At 36.5% G+C, this 19,472-nt stretch overlaps 2 protein-coding genes across 2 annotated transcripts; one reads left to right on the forward strand and one right to left on the reverse strand.

Moving 5' to 3' along the window:
• Positions 1–480: 480 nt before the first annotated feature.
• rac1a (Rac family small GTPase 1a) lies at positions 481–9,357 on the forward strand. Its single transcript, XM_048169763.1, has 6 exons — positions 481–801; positions 1,356–1,427; positions 3,375–3,492; positions 4,045–4,107; positions 4,474–4,633; positions 8,036–9,357. The coding sequence occupies exons 1-6, from the start codon at positions 767–769 to the stop codon at positions 8,164–8,166; spliced, it is 579 nt and encodes a 192-aa protein (XP_048025720.1). The 5' UTR covers positions 481–766; the 3' UTR covers positions 8,167–9,357.
• Positions 9,358–10,832: 1,475 nt separating this feature from the next.
• Positions 10,833–18,722, reverse strand: crym (crystallin, mu). The gene is made up of 8 exons (XM_048169762.1): positions 17,998–18,722; positions 17,761–17,911; positions 16,501–16,563; positions 16,319–16,420; positions 16,056–16,239; positions 12,031–12,152; positions 11,804–11,888; positions 10,833–11,083 (listed from the first exon to the last, which is right to left on the reverse strand). Exons 1-8 carry the CDS (start codon positions 18,162–18,164, stop codon positions 11,019–11,021), a joined length of 939 nt encoding a protein of 312 aa, XP_048025719.1. The 5' UTR covers positions 18,165–18,722; the 3' UTR covers positions 10,833–11,018.
• Between the last annotated feature and the right edge of the window lie 750 nt (positions 18,723–19,472).

The raw sequence follows: 19,472 nt of genomic DNA on the forward strand, positions 1-19,472 counted from the left end.
CAGTAATGCTTTACATTACAGGAAATTTCAAGAATTTCGCCTTTCTTTTTGGCCATATAAAGCATATCCTTTTTATTTATTTATTTTATTTTTTTTGTTTGTGTCCTTTGCCTCCTTGAGTGAACTCCATATTCTCCTTGATCATACTATATGAGCCATAAAAGCCTGATGCATCAAATTATCTCTCTCTCTCTCTCTCTCTCTCTCTCTCTCTCTCTATATATATATATATATATATATGCCAGCTTTAGTATTTTTTTAAATATTTTGTCTATATGTTCAATAACCTTCAATTTCAAAACAATTATTTCATACGGCAGGCTGTACAGAGTTAAAAAGTCAAAAACTAAAATACACTTTTTCTATTTCAAGATATTAAACTTTTGATGACGATAAGTAATATTTGAAATCGCACGCTAGATGCATGCGAGACGCAGAGCCGCTCCAGTCCATCAGGAGGCAGCAGAGAGCGTGTTTATTGTTCGGGACGGGACGGGATCTGTGTGTGTAGACCGGGATCTGAGATTTTAGGGTGGTGGCTGTTTGTTTAACTGGAGCAGCAGCAGTAAATGCGCTGGAATGCGGTCGGCTAGCTAACTTTACTCCGTCGAGTTTGAGCGAAATTTCACATCGTCATTCATCTTTTATCGACTCCGCTCTTGTTTTGTGCGTGTTGAATTTTGAGGGCGGGTTATCCCGGTCGGAGCAGCTTTTATTGATTCATTCACAGATAAAGCTAGCGGGATAGCGTGCTAAGGGAACACAGATGCAGGCCATAAAGTGTGTGGTCGTCGGGGACGGGTGAGTTTACCCCTATTTTCAGTATTATAATTGTTGTGGAATAAAGTTTTACACTTCTCAGACGTTTCTTGGTTTGCTCTCGTCTTTTAAGTTGAGGTAACTTGAAGGCCCTTGATTTGGGAACTTTTGGGCGTCTTAGCTCACACAGATATATTAAAAGCGCGTATATTTCTCATTAAATTTGCTTTTCACTTTATTTTGTGGCAGCGAAAAATACTTATAAATGATTTTAGACTTAAGCTTTTAAAAGTCCGTGTATTTGTAGACTGGAGTCTGAACTGTTTTATGTTTTTCATTGCTGCTAAACTGCCCTTCCCTGAGCTTCCTTTAAATGTTACGTCATATACAGTAAACTTGAGCAAGTCAACCAAACCCACTTTTATTATTAATATGAGTAACAATGTCATGTTTAAAATAATTGTATGACCTGTTTAATCTGGAAATGAATCATTGTTTAGTTGAAAAAACGATTATAGGAGATGACATCAGTTTATATTGTATAAGGATGTATGAGTGATATTTGAGTTGTTGTTTTTTTTTTTTTTCTTCCTCAGGGCTGTGGGAAAAACATGCCTCCTGATCAGCTACACCACAAATGCTTTTCCTGGGGAGTACATTCCCACAGTGTAAGCCGACCTCACTCTTACCCCGAGTTTCTTAAAGGGACAGTTCAGCCAAAACTGAAAAATTGTTATCATGTTATACATAAAAAAACAAAGATATGACATCCAAAGTATGTAAGGTAGTACAACTAGATCTCTTTTATTGAATCCAAAAGGTTTAATTATATTTTGCTACATATAAAGGTATTTTAAAGATTTTGAAGTTTCAAAAGGTCATTCGGTTTAACTGTCCAAAGGCCAATACAGCCATTTCATTTGTGATCAAAATGCTTTAAAATGTGTGTGTGTATATATATATATATATATATATATATATATATATATATATATATATATATATTTTTATTCTGCCATGATTTTATAACATCATATTTCAAAATGGTATTAAAGGGTTAGTTCACCCAAAAATTCTGTCATTAATTATTCACCCTCATGCCGTTCCACACCCGTAAGACCTTCGTTAATCTTTGGAACACAAATGAAGATATTTTAGTTGAAATCCGATGGCTCCGTGAGGCCTTCATAGACAGCAATGACATTTCCTCTTTCAAGATCCATAAAGGTACTATAAAACATATTTAAATCGGTTCATGTGAGTACAGTGGTTCAATATTAATATTATAAAGCGACGAGAATATTTTTGGTGCGCCTAAAAACAAAACAAAATAACAACTTATTTAGTGATGGCCGATTTCAAAACACTGCTTCAGGAAGCATTGGAGCACAAATGAGCATGTATCGAATCTGATGTTCGGAGAGCCAAAGTCACGTGATTTCAGCCGTTGGCAGTTTGACACGCGATCCGAATCATGATTCGATACACTTATTCATTGTGCTCCGAAGCTCCCTGAAGCAGTGTTTTGAAATCGGCCTTCACTAAATAAATCGTTTTTTTTTTTTTTTTTTTTGTACTCATCCATGTAGTGTATGAATTTTACACGTTTATTTTGTCATTAAACAACAGACTCTGATCCCCCTCCCCCGCTGCAATGTAATTAAAGCTGCGACAGTTGAGTGCATGAAGTGTCCAACATTCCACACTTTGTTTTTTCTGTTAATTTAGTGCATCATCCGGGTATTTAAAGTGCACTTTTTCTTTTTGGAATTTTCTGTGTGAACGCACTACTCACACTATTTGTTCTTAAAAACATCATAGAAGTGTGCACAAGTACACGAATTGGGACGCACCTAAACAATGTCCGGAAAAAAGAATTTCATTGATGTCATTCGGAGTAACCAATATAAAGGGACCATTTTGGTCCCGAAACATCAGGTCATTCAGTACAACTGGTATAAAACATGGAAAATGTTGTAATATTTTAAAAACTTTTACTAAATATAAAATGTTTGATTGTCATGTTCTTAGCAAGCTAGCTAGATATCAGTCTGTTAGCATTGTTTGAAAATATCGTCATTCAGTATAACCAAAAAGTGTCATTTGGTAAAACTGAAATTTTGGTTTAAACCGAATTACAAATTTTGTCCATCTCGGAAAAAAATGACAAAAGCAGTGTTAATTGATTATAAAAACCACATAATTTCATTATTAACACTTAATAAAACTACAAAATTAATTATATCTCCATTAGGTTTTAAACATAATATCTTTAAAACAAGGATTCTTTGAAAAAAATATATAATTTTTTTCCCCCTGCATATTAAGACAAAAGTAAGTAAATCATACAGGCTTAGAACGAGTTTTTATTTTGGGTGAACTGTCCTTTTCACCTGTGCTTAAGTAAAAAAAAAAAAAAAAAGTAAGTTAAAAAAAAATGCTTGTAAGTAAAAAGTGCTTGTCTTTAAACTTTCATCTAAATGTAATATCCAGCTCTGCCTCTAAAACAACTGTTCTTTTTGAATCGCTTTCTTTTTAACCCCGTCACTTTCCAATGGATAAAATATTTTTTTCCCCATTGAATAATCTGTTTTATGCTATTAACTCTCATTTAGGTTTGATAATTATTCTGCCAATGTGATGGTTGATGGAAAGCCGGTGAACCTGGGACTGTGGGATACAGCAGGGCAGGAGGATTACGACAGGCTTCGGCCGCTTTCCTACCCTCAGACGGTATAGAGCTGAAGCACATGTATCACAATATGTTTTTTATTAATTGGATGTTTATTTGAGGTTTTATCAGAGGAACCTTTATTTTGTAACAGCAAAAAGCCATATGGATAACATTTTTGAGAGAGTTATGACTCTTTAAGTCATGAGACCAGGAAGGATCTCCAAACTACTTTGACATACTGCTTAAGCAGCATAATAAACACTAAGCCTTAGTACGGTAAAATGTTTAAAAATAGCCCAGGTCTTGATTCCTGGTAGGCTAAAGTGATTTCTTATGTTGCTCAGAGCATTAATGGCAGCTCTGTGTTGTCGTTGTCTCTCTTACTAAGGCTGCGAGAGTGAATGGCTCAATTGTTTGCTGTTGTCGTTTAGGCACAAACCTCACTGTGTTTTTGTTGCTCTGTTTCACTTGGGAAACAAGTGGAGTCGATTTACAGTTCATTAATGCCAAAGTCTAGTCAATGCTGTGTTTTACAGATAGTCAAATAATTGTAAAAGAAAGCATGCATGAAAGGAGGGTTTTGTCTGATTTGTGTTTTTCTTTTCTTATAGGATGTGTTCTTGATCTGTTTCTCTCTCGTGAGTCCAGCCTCGTTCGAGAATGTCCGTGCGAAGGTAAGCAAGCCCTCGGATATTTTGTTGAAGTCAATGTAGACGACTTTCGAAATGATCACAATGAATAGAAAAGAGGAAGAAGCTCTAAGAATAGTTTGTCTGGCTTGAGAGATTGAGCAAATGTGGTTTAAAAGCCTCAAAATAGCATGTTGATGCTGTAATGAAGCAGACAGAAAGTTGTTTTTAATCTACTGTGTCTGCACAATATCCAAGCGATATTTCCAAGGATCAAGTGACATTTGCTGTTGTTGGTAGGAGGAGGTTGTGTTTATCCACGGGTAAAACATAGGTTAGGTTTGGAAATGGCACAACAACATGCTATTAGTAATTGGAAGCTCAACATGTCTGTTTTGATTTCTTCAACAGTGGTATCCAGAGGTCAGACATCATTGCCCCAACACTCCCATAATCCTTGTTGGGACTAAGCTTGATCTGAGAGACGACAAGGACACTATTGAAAAGTTGAAAGAGAAGAAGCTCACTCCGATCACCTACCCTCAAGGCCTTGCTATGGCCAAAGAAATAGGTCAGCACTTCAATATTAACACACTGGCCTTTAAATGCATTTCTGAACACATGTGTATAGGGCTGGGTTTACAATATCAATTTTATTTAAAGGTGCCCTAGAATTAAAAATTGAATTTATCTTGGCATAGTTAAATAACAAGAGTTCAGTACATGGAAATGACATACAGTGAGTCTCAAACTCCATTGTTTCCTCCTCCTTATATAAATCTCATTTGTTTAAAAGACCTCCGAAGAACAGGCGAATCTCAACATAACACCGACTGTTACGTAACAGTCGGGATCATTAATATGTATGACCCCAATATTTGCATATGCCAGCCCATGTTCAAGGCATTAGACAAGGGCAGGACATCTGGATGTGCACAGCTGAATAATCAGACTAGGTAAGCAAGCAAGAACAATAGCGAAAAATGGCAGATGGAGCAATAATAACTGACATGATCCATGATATCATGATATTTTTAGTGATATTTGTAAATTGTCTTTCTAAATGTTTCGTTAGCATGTTGCTAATGTACTGTTAAATGTGGTTAAAGTTACCATCGTTTATTACTATATTCACGGAGACAAGACTGACGTTATTTTCATTATTAAAAACTTGCAGTCTGTATAATTCATAAACACAACTTCATTCATCTCTCCAACAGTGTGTAATGTTAGCTTTAGCCACAGAGCACCATCAAACTCATTCAGAATCAAATGTAAACATCCAAATAAATACCATACTTACGCGATTAGACATGTTGCATGACTAACACTTTGTAAAGATCCATTTTGAGGGTTATATTAGCTGTGTGAACTTTGTTCATGCACTGTTTAAGGCAAGTGCGAGCTCCGTGGGCGGGGAGCGTGAGGAATTAAAGGGGCCGCAGCCTAAATCGGCTCATATTTAATGATGCCCCAAAATAGGCAGTTAAAAAATGAATTAAAAAAAATCTATGGGGTATTTTGAGCTGAAACTTCACAGACACATTTAGGGGACACCTTAGACTTATATTACATCTTTTAAAAAGATGTTCTATGGCACCTTTAATCTTCATTTCGATGGACCGATATCAATTCTTAACTTCCAAAATCATTCTTTTTAGTCTTTGCTGTTTTCACTTGATGTGTGAACAAACATTATTTGCAGCACGTCTACCATCCAGTAATCTCAATAAACTTTGTGCTTTATTTTGATATGAAAGTCTCAGCTTTCAGATTCCGTCAATTTTATTGTGAAATTCAAAATTTAAAGGGATAGTTCACCCAAAAATGAAAATTCTGTCATCGTTTTCTCCCCCTCAAGTAATTCCAAACCTGTATGAATTTCTTTTTTCTGTTGAACACAAAAGAAGATATTTTGAAGAACTGTTTGTAACCAAGTAGATCTCACCCCCATTGACAACCATAGTAGGAAAATAAATACTATGGTAGTCAATGGGGGGCGAGATCTGCTTGGTTACAAACACTCTTCCTAATATCTTCCATTGTGTACAGCAGAACAAAGAAATTCATACAGGTTTGGAATTACTTGAGGGGGAGAAAATGACAGAATTTTCATTTTTGGGTGAACTGTCCCTTTAAATACTGCTCTTTAATGCTCTGTAATATGGGTAATCTCTTTCTCTTTACTACTAGTTACAGCATGAAATAAACATTTAATGAATGTCAGTAGGTATGTTGAAAGATGCAGTACAACTTACTAAAATCCATATGTGTCACGTAATCGCTCAACCAGTGTTTCAACAGCGGAAAGACATCAGTAAAACGGCTCTTAAACAATGTCACGTAACCCTCAAGAATTTACCTCAGGAAAGCTATTCAATGTCCATAGCTTGCTAGTTAGCTAGAAAAAAAAAAAAAATGCACTATATTACATATTCATTATATTTTTAGTTAACCTTAGTGAGGTCTAATTTATTTAAAAAGTCATGAAACCAAGTTTTTATTACTTCAGCAATGAATATTTAAAAGTAAAGACATTAAAAAGTTGTATAACTTCCCTATGTGCAATTTAAATGAGTTTTTGAGTGTTGGTTGTTAAATACATTTAACTTTTAATTACATTACATTTAAATACATTAAACCTTTTTTCAAAGGTTTAGGTTCTGTAAAAATCATTTGCTGCATCATATAATATATTTTATGTATTCCTTATAGCATACTGTTGATACCTGGAAATTGTAATATGAAGGACAAAGAAACATACACATAACATAGAGCAAGTGGCAGGTCTATTAGTTTGCACATCTATTTTGACATGCATGTACAGTATTAGATGTTTTGGCCTGTCTGTTGCTATGGTTATAATACTATCAATCAGTGCCATTTCAAATTCAATCATGCATTTAAATACAGTTGTAAATCCAGAAACTTTGCAGTGTACTGAGCAGCATTCAAATTGTATACGAGTTATAAACCGAAAGCGAGGAAAGAGGGCTCCCTTTATGATCACTGAAGCTGTCAATCACTTAGGCACCTGCTCGCTGAGATATACACTCCTGCGAACTCGCAATGAATCTCTCATAAAAGCGCCTATTTGGCAGTATTTTGGATTTAAACCCAATGCTAATAGGGAGCCTGCAATGGGCAATTGCCTCCCCCAAATTGGTGCTAATGAATGAATGCCTGTGTGCATTTTACTTTCGCTTTCCAATTAGCAATTTAAAAGCAAGGTGCAAAAGAAAAACTCAAACGTAAAGGAAAAACTGTTGTCACGTCGATTAACCGGTGGGGAAATTTTTTTCACTGTCACATCCCTAAAGGCTGGTTCACACTGTGCGGTTTTGGCCACGATTTGGTCGTCTGAGACAAATTTTGCAAATCCGAAAAGATTCCTATAATTCTAGGCTAAAATCTGTAGTCTTTGATCGCTAGTTTGACATGTTCACAGATCAAATTTTACCACCGACGAAATTCTGGCAGTGTCTGAAGATTCGGCACACAGTCCTGCAGTGTGACTTCTACTACGACGAATGTCAAATTGACAACTCTAGTCCGCATGACATAATTTTCATCATCCAAAGGTCCACGGACATCCGTGCACAGACAGAAGTGTCCACTAGGTGGCATTATGCACAGTTGTGATGTATTTTGCAGTAGTCAAAGAAGTGTTTAAAGAGCAATACAAAGCAGCTTATCCTTTTCCATTTGTTTTGGTTCTTGTTCTAAACTCGCACGCTACTTTTCTTCTATCCTTTCGAACGAATGTCCTATAAATGACACGACTCAGTGCTGCTCTCTGATGTCTGGTAGAGTATTAAAAAGCAATTGTCGCCCATCCACACTCATCTCCGGTTTAGTATACTTTGAAAGCTGTGCTGATATAACATGGAGTGGAACACGGAAAATGAAGTATACCCCAGCCTTAGCTGTCTGGATCCACTTTACAAACTTTTTTTTTTTTTTTCCCCCACAGGAGCTGTGAAGTACCTGGAGTGCTCAGCCTTAACGCAGCGCGGCCTTAAGACGGTGTTCGATGAAGCCATCCGCGCGGTCCTGTGCCCGCCGCCGGTGAAGAAGAGAAAGAGGAAGTGTAGAATCCTCTGAAATGACTGCACACACAGCAACAGCTGCAATCTGAGCTCACCTGAGAGGAGAACAATGGAGGCAGGGATGATGGGAAATGTGTGTTGGGGAAGAAGAAACAGTCTGCACAGTGTATGCATACAGATATTCTCTCTCTTGCATTGTAATTAGAATTACGCCACTAACTAGCTGTTAAGACGCCAGAGTATTTGCTTCTGAGAAATGGGAATGGCATGTATAGTTGTTTCCCCTCATACACTAAGAGATTCCTGCTGCCTTCTAATGATGTTCTTTATTTCCCCCTCATTTTGATGATAAGAAACTAAATACTCCTTTCAGTTTCTGTTTCTCCATCTTTGTGAGCCCATATATTTTGTTTACAATCTGCATTTTTGTAGAAAATGAATTATTGCCAAAAGTTAAACCTACATGTCATGGATTTCAATTTGCTCACACTAACAATCTCTTCTTTTTTTTTATTCCTAAATGGTGGGGGGTGTTAATCATGTGTACTTGTAAGAGACGGAGATTGCAGTAATATTGAAGGAACTATTTTACTAGAGGACAGCTGAAGAAAACACTTTATTGGTTCCTGTGTTATGGTTCCCATGTTGGAGAGTTTATTTTGTTTAACTGTATAGGAAACAAACCTAGTTAAAATGCATATAATAGCGTTGTTTTTTCAGCATATAGCATATTTTCACTACTGTATCTGAATATTCAGAAGGGCAGACCTCTTGTTTAATCTTTCTCTGTATTTTAGTCCGTCTGTTGGAGGAGTCTGGCAGTGTTTTATGCATTTTACAGTCCCAGTATTGTATTTAGACTACAGATCTACCAGTGCCTAGTATCAGACCAGGATTTTGTTGGAAAGCTGAGTGTCAGAAATTTCTATACTGTAGACACTATGGCATGGGGTTCATGTCCTCTAAAGATTCCCATGAACACTGTGCTAAATGTAGTGGATTCTTAAGAACGGTAATTTAACTGATTTGTTGTTAGGCTACAGACATCAAGTATTAAACTTCTAATTGGTCTTGTTTCCAAAAAAAAGAAAGAAAAAAGGAAACGGCTGTAATTTGCCACATGAAATGTTTCATTTTGAAAATCCTGTAACAATGGCAGTTTGAAATGCTTATTCATGATTTTACTGTCTCCACTAAAACTACAATGTATTAACCTTTATGTCTGAAATAGAAATCTAAAAACATATGTCTTTGTCCTTTGTTTTCCATTTATGCTGAAATCATTTGTTTATCCACATTACACTGAGTCACAACCAGTAATTTGTCTAGATCGTGTGTGATTAGGATACAGGGTTGGTTATACCACTATGATAGTTTGCTATTATATGATAAATACTATTAGTGCGCCCTCGTATTTTTATTGTTATTATTAACGCTGCATCTGAATGTCTTCTATACTGTATAGTAGGTGAAAAACAGTATGTGAGTGTAGTAGTCAATAGTATTCATAAAACAGTAGGCGAAAAGTACGTTCAGTTTTCATTCATGACATTTGTTTCAAACCAAATGAACCTACTGTACTATGTCATTTATGTAAAGAGTGAGAGTTGTTTGTTCACATAATCATTGAGGTAAAGATGACGTGACAACCATGGCAGACAAGAATTCTTCGGTTTTGTTACACAATATCGACTAAGAACTACCCAAAAATGTTCCCACTCACATGAGGGAAACGTATTAAAGATGCAGTGTGTACGTACGCGTGTAAATTTTAGCAGCATCTAGCGGTGAGGCTGCGAATTGCAACCAACGGCTCAGCACTGTGCTCACTAAGCACTTTTAGAGAAGCTACGGTGGCCGACACAAAGACAAAAATGTTGTCTGAGACAGCAGATAACCAGGCAATGAGGTCTCTTCTTACTTCTAACAAAGAACGGTCTCTGCTTCTAATAAACCAGACGACTACTACTACTACTACTACTACTTCCTGCGTATTCAAAGTAGTGAGGATGCAAGCTGCCTCTAAAAACACCAACGAACATTGAGACAAAACGCGCTCGGTAGAGCAGTTTGTCCGCTTAGGGTTACTGTAGAAACTTGCCGGCGCAAAATGGCGACTTGACATGGAGGGGGGACCCGCGGTGTATGTAGATAGAAATGGCTCATTCTAAGGTTATAAATACATAATGGTTCATTATGTAAGGTCTTTATACACCACTGAAAACATAGTTATGTATACTATATTGTATTTCTGTCTATTGATCCTCCTAAATTTTACACATTTTCACACCTTTAAACCAAACAAATTTAGATGGAGAAGAGATATTAACAAAAAGAGACCTAATCGATTGGTTACTGCATTTATCATTAATTAAAATTGCTCACAGAATATATCCTGTGAAAGACAGAGCGTTTTCATCTGGATATTGATTACAACTGCTCTTTTTGTAATTGTGAAAGAGAGTCTATTATGCATTTATTTGTGTTAACTATTTTATTTCATTCAAATGAATGACTTTTCCAAAAGAAAAATATATATTATCGATTTATTTTTGTTATTAGGATCATTTTATATTCATCAAACTAAATGGAGTAACTCAAAACTGAATTTTGCTGATTTTCAAACAGCCTTTAAAGTTTTAGAATCTGTAAAGTTTACCAAAAATCGAAAAGCCCAAAGAACTGTATCTTTGCTAAATTAAATTTAACATATGTTTGTGATGCCCTTTAATTTTTGTTCCTTTTTATTTAAATTAATGTTGTTTCAATTTATATTTACAAAATGTGTGAATTGTGTCAAGAAATTGCTGTTGAATTCTGTAGTTTTGAAAGTAAAAAAAAGAAAAAGAAAAAAAGGCAGACAAGACAATTGTGCAATCAGCGGAGGAAATCGTGCTGGTTGGTTGTTCAGTGTTCGCTGTTCCACTTCTCCAGCACAAGTTTGGCCGAGACAGCATCTTGTATCCCCATGCCTGCATTTAAAAATACAAAATGTTCAGCTAGTCATCACAAATAGCTTCCTCCAGTTTCCTGACACATGCCAATAACCCTAAACATAAATGTACAACAATTTCCGCACAAAAATGTTCCTAAATGCATCTCACTTTATAAATCATCTTAAACTCAAGTGCATGTGTATCGATGTTGTATGTGTGTGTCTCTCTCTCTCTCTCTCTCTATATATATATAGGATATATATATATATATATATATATATATATCACAAAGCAGTTGCTAATTGACTACAACTAATAAAAATGCATATTGTGATTGTCTATCTTTACATTTATTTATTTTAATTACTAGTATAGATGAGCACAAAAGGTTTGTATTCTCTTCAGTTGGCGTACACATACCATTTTCACATCAATTTTTGCCTTTAAAAATCCTGTAATTCGTTCCTCAATTTTGACGCAGAATGATATTCACTGATCGAATGTGTGTTTTATAACTGACATGACAGGCCCAAATTTCCGGCTAAGTAGGGGTTGCTTGAGCTTACATAATAAAAGTTATAAATAGAAATATTTCCTTTTTTGTCTCTTGAGAGGACTGAAATGCAAACATCAAGCTTTTTATGGCACATTCAGCTACTATGAATTTCTATCAGTGATGAAAATGTTTTTTTTTTAATCTTCAGTACATCTTGAACTTGATTTTTTGATCACAGCTGTGGAAAAACAACAAGTTACCCAGTGACTTGAATATCGTAGTCTTCTCACGCTGAGCAGGAAAAGATCCATTTATAACTTCTCCGAGCTCTGCGAAAACTTGAGCCTGAGGAAAAAAAATAGCATTTAAACATTCAGGAATTTGGGCATATCATATGTATTGTAAGGTAATAAGGTAACTCAAATAAATGTTGGTGAAATCAGTTGTATTTTATTGATCAGACAGTGTTAAAGGAAGTGATGCATACTCCAGACAGAATGATGTCTCCTGACTCTGCTGTAGCCCCCTCTCTGCTGTCCACATACACCACAGCCCCTCTCATCAAGACGTCATCCAGTTCCCTCCAGTCTGGCCGACAAGCACCAACCGCTGTCACAAAACAGCACCACAATATATAAAAACACAATGTAGTGCTATTGTATTACTGCACAGCATCCAGAGTGGCAACTATTAAAGCAGCGAAATTATTGTGGTTATGTAATTTTTTATTTAAAAAAAAAAAAAAAAAAAAAAATCTGCTTCAATACTTGTTAAAGTCGCCATGAAACGTAATTAACAATTGATATTAATTTCCATATTGTGACGTACATATGAGTTTAATGGATCTGATTTCGAAATGTGGGCGCTGCACTCAACAATGGTGGCAGGTGAATGCAAGCTTGCACGGGCAGGGTTTATGCGCCCTAAATAATTGGAGAAGTCCTGCATATGTCACCAGAGATCATTTCACCAGAAGATCCAGTTATGACATTTTGATTAAAAATTACGAGGTCAATTTTTAAAAAAAATTAAACATATGGATGAAAAATAAGATCTATAACATGCAATTAGAAAATATGATGAATTTTTATTTTATGCCGACTTTAAAGGGGTACTTCACCGCTGGCAAAATGGGCTTTCAATAAAACTTGGCTGCCTATACAGTAGAAAGGTGAAACATTTTTTGAAATCTGTGCTACCTGACTACAAACCCGATTCCAAAAAAGTTGGGACACTGTACAAATTGTGAATAAAAAAGGAATGCAATAATTTACAAATTTCATAAACTTATATTTTATTCACAATGGAATACAGATAACATATCAAATGTTGAAAGTGAGACATTTTGAAATGTCATGCCAAATATTGGCTCATTTTGGATTTCATGAGAGCTACACATTCCAAAAAAGTTGGGACAGGTAGCAATAAGAGGCCGGAAAAGTTAAATGTACATATAAGGAACAGCTGGAGGACCAATTTGCAACTTATTAAGTCAATTGGCAACATGATTGGGTATAAAAAGAGCCTCTCAGAGTGGCAGTGTCTCTCAGAAGTCAAGATGGGCAGAGGATCACCAATTCCCCCAATGCTGCGGCGAAAAATAGAGGAGCAATATCAGAAAGGAGTTTCTCAGAGAAAAATTGCAAAGAGTTTGAAGTTATCATCATCTACAGTGCATAATATCATCCAAAGTTTCAGAGAATCTGGAACAATCTCTGTGCGTAAGGGTCAAGGCCGGAAAACCATACTGGATGCCTGTGATCTTCGGGCCCTTAGACAGCACTGCATCACATACAGGAATGCTACTGTAATGGAAATCACAACATGGGCTCAGGAATACCTCCAGAAAACATTGTCGGTGAACACAATCCACCGTGCCATTCGCCGTTGCCGGCTAAAACTCTATAGGTCAAAAAAGAATCCATATCTAAACATGATCCAGAAGCGCAGGCGTTTTCTCTGGGCCAAGGCTCATTTAAAATGGACTGTGGCAAAGTGGAAAACTGTTCTGTGGTCAGACGAATCAAAATTTGAAGTTCTTTTTGGAAAACTGGGATGCCATGTCATCCGGACTAAAGGGGACAAGGACAACCCAAGTTGTTATCAGCTCAGTTCAGAAGCCTGCATCTCTGATGGTATGGGGTTGCATGAGTGCGTGTGGCATGGGCAGCTTACACATCTGGAAAGGCACCATCAATGCTGAAAGGTATATCCAAGTTCTAGAACAACATATGCTCCCATCCAGACATCGTCTCTTTCAGGGAAGACCTTGCATTTTCCAACATGACAATGCCAGACCACATACTGCATCAATTACAACATCATGGCTGCGTAGAAGGATCCGGATACTGAAATGGCCAGCCTGCAGTCCAGATCTTTCACTCATAGAAAACATTTGGCGCATCATAAAGAGGAAGATGCGACAAAGAAGACCTAAGACAGTTGAGCAACTAGAAGCCTGTATTAGACAAGAATGGGACAACATTCCTATTCCTAAACTTGAGCAACTTGTCTCCTCAGTCCCCAGACGTTTGCAGACTGTTATAAAAAGAAGAGGGGATGCCACACAGTGGTAAACATGGCCTTGTCCCAACTTTTTTGAGATGTGTTGATGCCATGAAATTTAAAATCAACTTATTTTTCCCTTAAAATTATACATTTTGTCAGTTTAAACATTTGATATGTCATCTATGTTGTATTCTGAATAAAATATTGAACTTCCACATCATTACATTCTGTTTTTATTCACAATTTGTACAGTGTCCCAACTTTATTGGAATCGGGTTTGTAGACAAAAAGAGAAATAAGGCTGCTGTCTTCCCCCTTCTGTTAAACAGGTAGGAAAACTTCAACACCCATAATACACTGGGCATGTTGCCATCCAAGGTCACTCCCACCTGTCTGCTACGCTTACCAGAGTCAAATACTGTCTTGCTATAGTAGGAAATACTTCTTAGCAAACTTTGTCATAATGGTGTCCACTTGTATTGTTCCAAGTTGCAAGAATTAAAAGATTAAAACTTTACTTTTGTGTTGTTGTTTATGTTTATATAATTACTAAAGTTAAGTTCACCGGGAGGAAGGAGGAACACACTGTCAAAGAGCCCTTGCCACAGTGGGAAATCTGCGGTATCATCGAATAGGGCTGAGCAGAGTCCGCCATGGATGCTCTAGGCGGTGGGATGGAGTGACTGGGGCTGGACCAAAGACTATAGATATAGAAAGACAGTTCACTCTTATTACTTATGAATGGCAGAAACTTCAACGCACCATATGGTGGAAAGCATTCCACCTTCTAAGCAAAAGAGCCAATCTCTGATTGCAAAAGTCATTGCGTTATGGAAGCTCCCCTTAGAAGCTCCGGTTCCCATAGAAACCTGAGACTCGCACTTGGGACTGCACATGCGCACTGGCGCATCTAGCCTGAAAAATAAGCTTTTAACACTATCTGAGCATGAGAAACCACATTTATGGGACAGTTCATGTCAGATTTTGTTGCTGTTTTGTAATATGTAATTTAATTGTGAGTTCGGCAAGCAGTTTTTGAGAAGTCAGAATTCCCAAATTCAAGTAGATAAGACTTGGTCTTGGATGCCTGAAATAGCGGCACCAAGGCATTGCAAATATGGCTGCTGAGTGAACAGACTTTCCTTGAAAGGGACTTTGGTAGAGCGCAGTCTCAAAGATACCTCCCTGCCTGCTAAGGGTGATGGGGTGTGTGATGAGAAGCAGGACGGGGCCAAGAGTTGTGGGAATGGAGCAAGGCCAGTGGCAAGATTAATGCCGCGAGGGCTTCCGCTTTACTTTTGCTTTGTTGTTTTGCTCCTTCTTCCCTGAACTGTTCAAATTGGTGAAGCGAATTTGCCACAATGACCAACAGAAAGCTTCTTGGTTTGAAACCCATCTAGGAAAATCTCTCTCTATGACCCTGGCCACTGTGCTGTAACTCAGTTTCATGGCGTTTCATGGCGTCTTTTTATAGCCTAGGCCATCTTTGTGGAAAGCAACAATTCTAATTCTCAAATCCTCAGAGAGTTCTTTGCCATGAGGTGCCATGTTGAACATCCAGTGATCAGTATGAGAGAATTGTACTCAAAGCACCAAATTTTAACTGCTCTAATACAAGATCAACACATTTGTATGGTCCTGTCAAGCAGACAAAAACATGAATAGGACATGTGGCTTTGCATGGTTAAAAGTTGTACATCAGTTATCACTTAGGGTGTACTCACTTTTGTTGCCAGCTATTTTGACAATAATGGCTGTATGTTAAGTTTTCAGAGGACAGTAAATCTATACTGCTATACAAGCATTGTCTACTCTAAAATATATCCAAGTTTCATTTCTATAGTATTGTCCCTTGAGAATATATAATAAAATGGTTGCTGAAATGTGAGGGGTGTACTCACTTTTGTGAGATACTGTATATTCACAATATGTCACGGTCTATTGTAGCATATTGCTTAGATAACTCACAAAATATCTCTATTGGAAATCTGTGGGGCAACTGACCTGCTACATGGGCACCTGGTTTGACCCACTCGCCAAAGAGTATGGGTTCACTAGCACCTGTGGCAGTGACTATAACATCAGCTCCCGTCACGGCCTCCTTCACCGAAGAACAAACTCTGACAGGGCCTTGGAGATCATTAACAAACCGATGAGCCATTTCTCTCCTTCTACTCCACACACGGACCTGAAGTAAACACAACACTGGATGACACACACATAGTTTTCAATAACCTGGACATATTTCCCATGTTCAGACTACTTACCTCTTTGAACTTAAAGACCTTTGTAAAGACATCATAATGGCTTCTAGCCTGTCGCCCTGAACCAAGGATGCACAATACCTCTGAAAGAGCTGGCATGAACAGCTGGAGAGAGAAAATATATTCAGAATAAGTGACTTTATACATTACACCATAACAAATTTGGGGTCTGTTGAGGAACCTACTTTAGCTGATATGGCTGACACTGCTGCGGTTCGTTTGGCTGTGATGGCCTCCCCATCCATGATCTGACATTAGAGATACAGTTACAGAACTAAAGCATTTCCAGAGCTGAATTATGCTGTTCTAACATTTACTTTCCATTGATATACTCTGAATTTATACAGTTATTTGTAAGATGGTAGTTCGGTCATCCTTCATAGTAAAATGACTGATCACTAATGGATGGATGGGAAGATAAATTAAAATAAAAATGCAATTCAGACATACAATGATTTTAATATACCTCTTCTCTGATGAATATGAATTACCTCCATACTGAAATAAATCAATTAACCTTACCAAGTACAAAAAGAAAATCTGCTTTACTTTTTAGTAATATTTGAAAAACATTTGATTAGATTTATGAATTAATAATTGATTATATTTATTTAAAAAAAAAAAAAACATATTTGAAAATAATAATTGTATCTAAGGGGCAAGGAAAATGTTATTAATTTTTATTTTAATGGTTCCAAAATTCTGTTATTGAAGGTTACACCACATAACATTCATCAATAAGGCATTTAATAAAAATGCAATTCATACATTCAGTAATTTTAATATAACATTTTAACTTCTATATTAAAATAAACCAATTAAATAATACATTCTTAAAAATAAAAACTTTACTAAGTAAAAGGAAAAAAAAATCTATTACTATTAATATTTGGAAAACTTTTTACACCAAACTAATGTCATTAAACATGTCATTACAATAATATATATATGTATGTATGTATGTATATATATATATATATATATATATATATATATATATATATAGTATATCTAAAAATAAACACCTTTCAACCAAAAACACTTTTAATATAATACCTGCAGTACTCTCAAATGTATCCAACACATGAGTAAAAATTACTAATTTTTAATAACATATATAATATCTAACAATACATAATTAATGTAATGGTTTTATAAACATTTTATTATTAATGGTTACGCCACATAACACTCTACATTTTTACATTTAATTATCATTAAATATAAACTTTTCTTTAAAATGGAGTATGTTTTTCAAAACCATACGAAACAAAGCTGTATGTAACGTGCACGTGTCTAGGTACATGTTTTATTAAAACACATTTTTAAAATATTTTTTTCATTTTCTTTATTGTAGACTCTTATGTGATTGACCCAGATGAAATCTCAGACATACACAGATGTGCATAGGAGTTTGCCAAATAAATCATGTTTGTGTGGCTCACCGCTGTGACATGCCCATGCTCGGGATCAAACAGTAACACTGTGGCTTGAGTTGATGGTAAACTGGAGCCCTCTGGACGTTGGTAAAAAGTCACCATCTTAGTGCATAAAATACCCTCAGCGGCCATATATGCAGGCATCACGCCTAAAAACCTGACAAATGCATCAAGAGTTTTACTTTACTATAGATTTATGTCAGTAAACAATAGCGATATTCTGAAACATGGATTCATTCATACCCACTGTGTTGCTGTATTGGGACCACAGATCTCACAGGCTGAATTATTTCTGAACTGTCCCGTTTAGAAAACTTTCCCATAACAGACTCCAGTCTGGGAATCAGATCATCGTAACTGAGCAAACGTTCCACCTCATGTTTGTTTAATAAAACGTGAGACTCTGCCATTGCTGTTTCACACGTCTGTCTTGCTATCAAAAACTTCTCGGTTTGTTTTGGACTTTAGTTCTTCAGTCACGTGGCTCGTTCGAGTCCAGCTCGCGTTTTTCATCTTGTATCAAAATAAAAATAATAAAAACCTCTTCATACAAAACAAAATCTGAATTGCTACATTAAACGTTTATGTAAACTAGTATGCAAAAAATCCACAAACTAATACCTCCACAGAACACGTGACGTCACAACTGGTTTGTGAATAGCAGCTCACTTGGTCATTTTCGGACCCTATAGTCCAAAGTTATGTAACGAAAATATAAAAACAATATAAATAGTTTCTTTTTTGTTAACCACATTACTTAATGTACATCGAAATTAAACTGAGTCTTGGTCTTTTTTCCAAATAACCCCAATGAAATGCACAAAAAAGTAAAAATGACAAAACCCTCTGACAATTAACCTAAGATGTTTTATTTGTTCTTCAAATCTCAATTTCACTACAGTGAATTCTAGCGTTTAATAAACAATTAAAATGCAATATTCACCTATACATGTGTGCATCTGACAATATTTATTAGGGCCCAAGCGAAAATTCGCGCAGGGCCCTCTTGTTTTTCTAAGGATTATTATTATTATTTTTTTATTTTTTTTTATTTTTTTTTTTTTATTTTTTTTCCGTCTTCCGGGGCTTTTTGGGGGCCTTAACATGCTCAAAAACTCTTGAAAATTGGCACACACATTGGAATCCGCGGCCAACAGGGCCGGGCAGAAGCTGGTACCCGGGCGTGGCAGGGGGGCTCAACAGCGCCCCCTTGAAAAAGGTCTGAAAATTTGGTCCATATATTAAACACGCTTGCACGTATTAGTCTGAAACTCGGTACACATATAGACCTCATCGGGCCGAACAACTTTCGTGCTCTAAGTTAAACGTCACGCCAACAGGAAGTCAGCTATTAAGGGTTGTTTGAAAAACGCATGCTCTGGAATTTGATATACTCCTCCTAGACGATTAATCCGATCGCCACCAAACTCGGTCAGCATGAAGTCAAGACACTGATGATTAAAAATTGCCAGGGGATTTTTGATATCTCGAACGGTTTGTCCGTGGCGAGGCAACGAATTTATGGCGAGAAAAAGGAAACAGGAAATGTGTTATAACGTCTGCATACATATATTGATCTTTATGAAACTTCACAAGTGTGTTCGTTATAGGAGTCTGATCACATGTATGTGACTATTGTGAGTCAAAGTTATAGCGCCACCAACTGGCAGCAGGAAGTGTATCACTTTTTGAAATGTTTTGAGATCACCCTCTTATTT

Source organism: Megalobrama amblycephala, linkage group LG20, assembly GCF_018812025.1.
Source record: "Megalobrama amblycephala isolate DHTTF-2021 linkage group LG20, ASM1881202v1, whole genome shotgun sequence".
Lineage (NCBI taxonomy): Eukaryota > Metazoa > Chordata > Actinopteri > Cypriniformes > Xenocyprididae > Megalobrama > Megalobrama amblycephala.

Coding starts and splice junctions, on each gene's coding strand:
- rac1a (XM_048169763.1), top strand. CDS start 767: ATGCAGGCCATAAAGTGTGTGGTCGTCGGGGACGG. Junction 1,428..3,374: donor GGGGAGTACATTCCCACAGT/GTAAGCCGACCT, acceptor ACTCTCATTTAG/GTTTGATAATTATTCTGCCA. Junction 4,108..4,473: donor TCGAGAATGTCCGTGCGAAG/GTAAGCAAGCCC, acceptor TTTCTTCAACAG/TGGTATCCAGAGGTCAGACA.
- crym (XM_048169762.1), bottom strand. CDS start 18,164: ATGGCAGAGTCTCACGTTTTATTAAACAAACATGAGGTGGAACGTTTG. Junction 12,153..16,055: donor ACCAGGTGCCCATGTAGCAG/GTCAGTTGCCCC, acceptor GTTTTGTGACAG/CGGTTGGTGCTTGTCGGCCA. Junction 11,084..11,803: donor TACGATATTCAAGTCACTGG/GTAACTTGTTGT, acceptor TTTTAAATGCAG/GCATGGGGATACAAGATGCT.